The sequence below is a fragment of the Nicotiana sylvestris genome, chromosome 6 (genome assembly GCF_000393655.2).
Source record: "Nicotiana sylvestris chromosome 6, ASM39365v2, whole genome shotgun sequence".
NCBI lineage: Eukaryota > Viridiplantae > Streptophyta > Magnoliopsida > Solanales > Solanaceae > Nicotiana > Nicotiana sylvestris.
The window spans coordinates 5,553,157-5,556,278 of NC_091062.1; the positions used below are offsets into that span (position 1 = coordinate 5,553,157).

Here is a 3,122-nt window from a genome sequence, read left to right on the forward strand (position 1 = left end):
TTCCCTTGCTTGATACCCGGTGTCCTAAGACTATACCCTCTTGTACCATGAAATGGCACTTTTCCCAATTAAGTACAAGGTTAGTCTCGATACATCTTTTCCACACTCGGGTCAGGTTTGTAAGTCACTCATCGAATGAGTTTCCTACCAGTGAGAAATCATCCATGAACACCTCCATTATGTCTTCAACCATGTCGGTGAATATGGCCATCATGCACCTTTGGAATGTGGTGGGTGCATTCCATAGGCCAAAAGGCATCCTCCGGAAGGCATAAATCCCATAAGGACAGGTGAACGAGGTCTTCTCTCTGTCCTCTGGTGAAATGGATATTTGGTTGTACCCTGAGTAGCCATCCAGAAAACAGAAGTGGGACCTCCCTGTCAGTCTGTCAAGCATTTGATCAATGAAGGGAAGTGGGAAGTGGTCTTTCCGGGTGGCCAAATTCAATTTCCTACAGTCCATACAAATTCTCCAGCCTGTGATGGTTCTCGTAGAGATCAACTCATTGTTATCATTTTTTACCACCGTCATACCACCCTTTTTAGGAACACATTGCACCGGGCTAACCTAGTTGCTGTCAGAGATGGGGAAAAGGATTCACGCATCTAACTACTTAGTAACCTCCTTCTTCACAACTTCCTTCATGTTGGGGTTCAGCCTTCTTTGGTGTCCCTAGAAGGTTTGTGACCCTCTTCCAGCAGAATTTTATGGACACAGTATGCCGGGATGATCCCCTTAATGTCTACCATGGTCCACCCAATGGCACTCTTGCATTCTGTGAATACCTGCAAAAGTTGTTATGCCTGCACATCTAACAAACTAGATGAGATAATAACATATAATGTGGAGTTAGGTCCTAGGAACGCGTACCTGAGATGGGCGGGCAGTGGCTTCAACTCCAGCTTTGGTGGTTCTTCTATGGATGGCTTGGCTAGAGGAGTTTCTCCTTTTTCTAAGTGCAAGGGCTCGAATTCAAGTGTTCTCTCCCAAAACCTCTACCCTCTAGAGCCAGTACCCATTCTGCCAATTCTTCCCCATTCACCTCATCTAAATTCACAAGACATGCAGCAAGAGGATCTTCAATAGTAAATGTATCATCATACTCTTCCACAATTACATCCACGGCATCAACAAGAGAACAATTGGCGAATTCACTTGGTCGTCTCGTAGATTTTTGCACGTTGAATGTTATCTCCTTATTGTTCAACCTCATCTTGAGCTCCTCAGTTTCGTAATCAATGAGGGCTCGCCCTGTGGCCAAGAACGGCCTTCCCAAAATTATGGGAATTTCTTCATCCACTCTACAATCCAGAATCACAAAATCTGCAGGGAACACAAAATTTCCCTACCTATATCAACACGTCATCCAAAATACATGAGGGTCTTGTCACAGTTCTATCAGCCAGCTGCAACAACATAGACGTGGGTCTAGCTCTTCCAATCCACAACCTCTTATAGATCGCCAAGGGCATAAGATTTATGCTAGCCCCCAAATCATAGAGTGCCTTGGCAAAGGCAAAGTTACCGATGGTAAAGGGAATTGTAAAACTCCCTGGATCAGACAACTTCTCAGCAACTGGTCTAGTCACCACAGCACTGCAGGTCTGAGTTAGAGTCACTGTGGCCAAGTCTTGAAAGTCGAATTTTTGGGACATCAAGTCCTTCATCATTTTTGCATAACCAGGCATCTCCTTCAAAGCATCAATCAACAGAATATTTACCTGGATTTGTTTCAACATCTCCAAGAATTTCTTGTATTGTTCCTCTTTCTGGTATTTGGCCAGCCTCTGTGGGAATGGTGCTGGAGGTCTCTTCTTCCCAGTGATTTGGGTTTTCTCTTTGTTAGACACCACTTCAACTACCGATTCCTGGGCTGTCTCAGCTTCTTTCTCAGCCTCAATCTGTGTGTTGGTTTTTTCCTGGACAGGCTGTACTATAACCTCTGTCAGTTTTGCTGAATCATCTAGCTCAATGGGCACTGGTACAAGTGTCTCAGCCTATCTGCTTTCTCGAGCCCTCTCTTGCTCTAAGTCTAGGTCTCTACCATTATGTAGACTCACTGTCATCAGCTGCTTTGGGCCTTGATCTTTTGGATTTACCTGAGTGTCTGCAGGCAATGTCATATGAGGACGATTATTTAAAAACATCGAGATCTGGCCCATTTGCACTTCAATATTCTTTATGGCTGACTCATGTGCATCTACTCGTTCACTTATTTTCGCATTTGACCCAATAATCTACTGCATCGTTGCCTCAAGTCTAGCAAACCCATCTTCATGTCTCCCATCATGTTGCTACTGAGGAAGATGATAACCCTGCTGCTGATTTTAGTTGTTTTATCCCTGTGGCCTTTGGTAGGGCTCCACATTATTGTGAGGTTGCATGGCTCCCATATTTCCATTGTTGTGTTGTGGCTGGACTGGCCTGTATGGTTGATTCTGTTGGCCCCAATTCTGATTACCATGTCTCTGACCCCCATAATTAGACACATAATTCATGTCCTCAGGGTAATGATGATGATCAAATTCTGCATTCCATTGGCTACCAATTGGCTGACTAATGCAAGATGTGCATAAAGCCCCATTGGTTGTATCTACAATGTACACCTGCTGCTTCTGCCCTAACTCTTCCATCTTTTTGGTGAGTATACTCAATTGTATCATTAAGGTGGCATATTTTCAACAAGAGTGTTGGCTGGATCTAAAGGCAATGAGTGAACTACTAGAGTGATAGGTGCATTCCTGGTTGTCCATCCGGAATTCTGTGCCATCTTGACAAGCAGGATCTGGCTTTCTCTCCATGATTTGCTCAAAAATGCTCCACCATCTAAAGCATCAAATTTAGCCTTCACGCTATTTGTCAGACCCATGTAGAATCGCGCCCCAACATCTGCTCTAGAATACCGTGGTACGGACATATAACCAACATCCCTTTGAATCGTTCCCATGTTTCTTGCAGTGTTTCCATTGGTTTCTGTCTGAAGCTCAAAATTTCATCAATTTACTGAGTAGTCTTGTTGGGTGGATGTAACTTATTCACAAATTGCTTGACTAATTCTTCCCAAGTCGTGATGGAATTAATAGGGAGTAAATTTAGCCAAGTCTGGGCAGCACCTGTCACT

The 3,122-nt window shown here is 44.0% G+C and overlaps 1 protein-coding gene across 1 annotated transcript; it reads right to left on the reverse strand.

The window, feature by feature from the left end:
- Positions 1-654: 654 nt before the first annotated feature.
- LOC138870215 (uncharacterized) lies at positions 655-1,689 on the reverse strand. The gene is made up of 3 exons (XM_070148007.1): positions 1,377-1,689; positions 1,017-1,324; positions 655-786 (listed from the first exon to the last, which is right to left on the reverse strand). The coding sequence occupies exons 1-3, from the start codon at positions 1,687-1,689 to the stop codon at positions 655-657; spliced, it is 753 nt and encodes a 250-aa protein (XP_070004108.1).
- Positions 1,690-3,122: the final 1,433 nt, after the last annotated feature.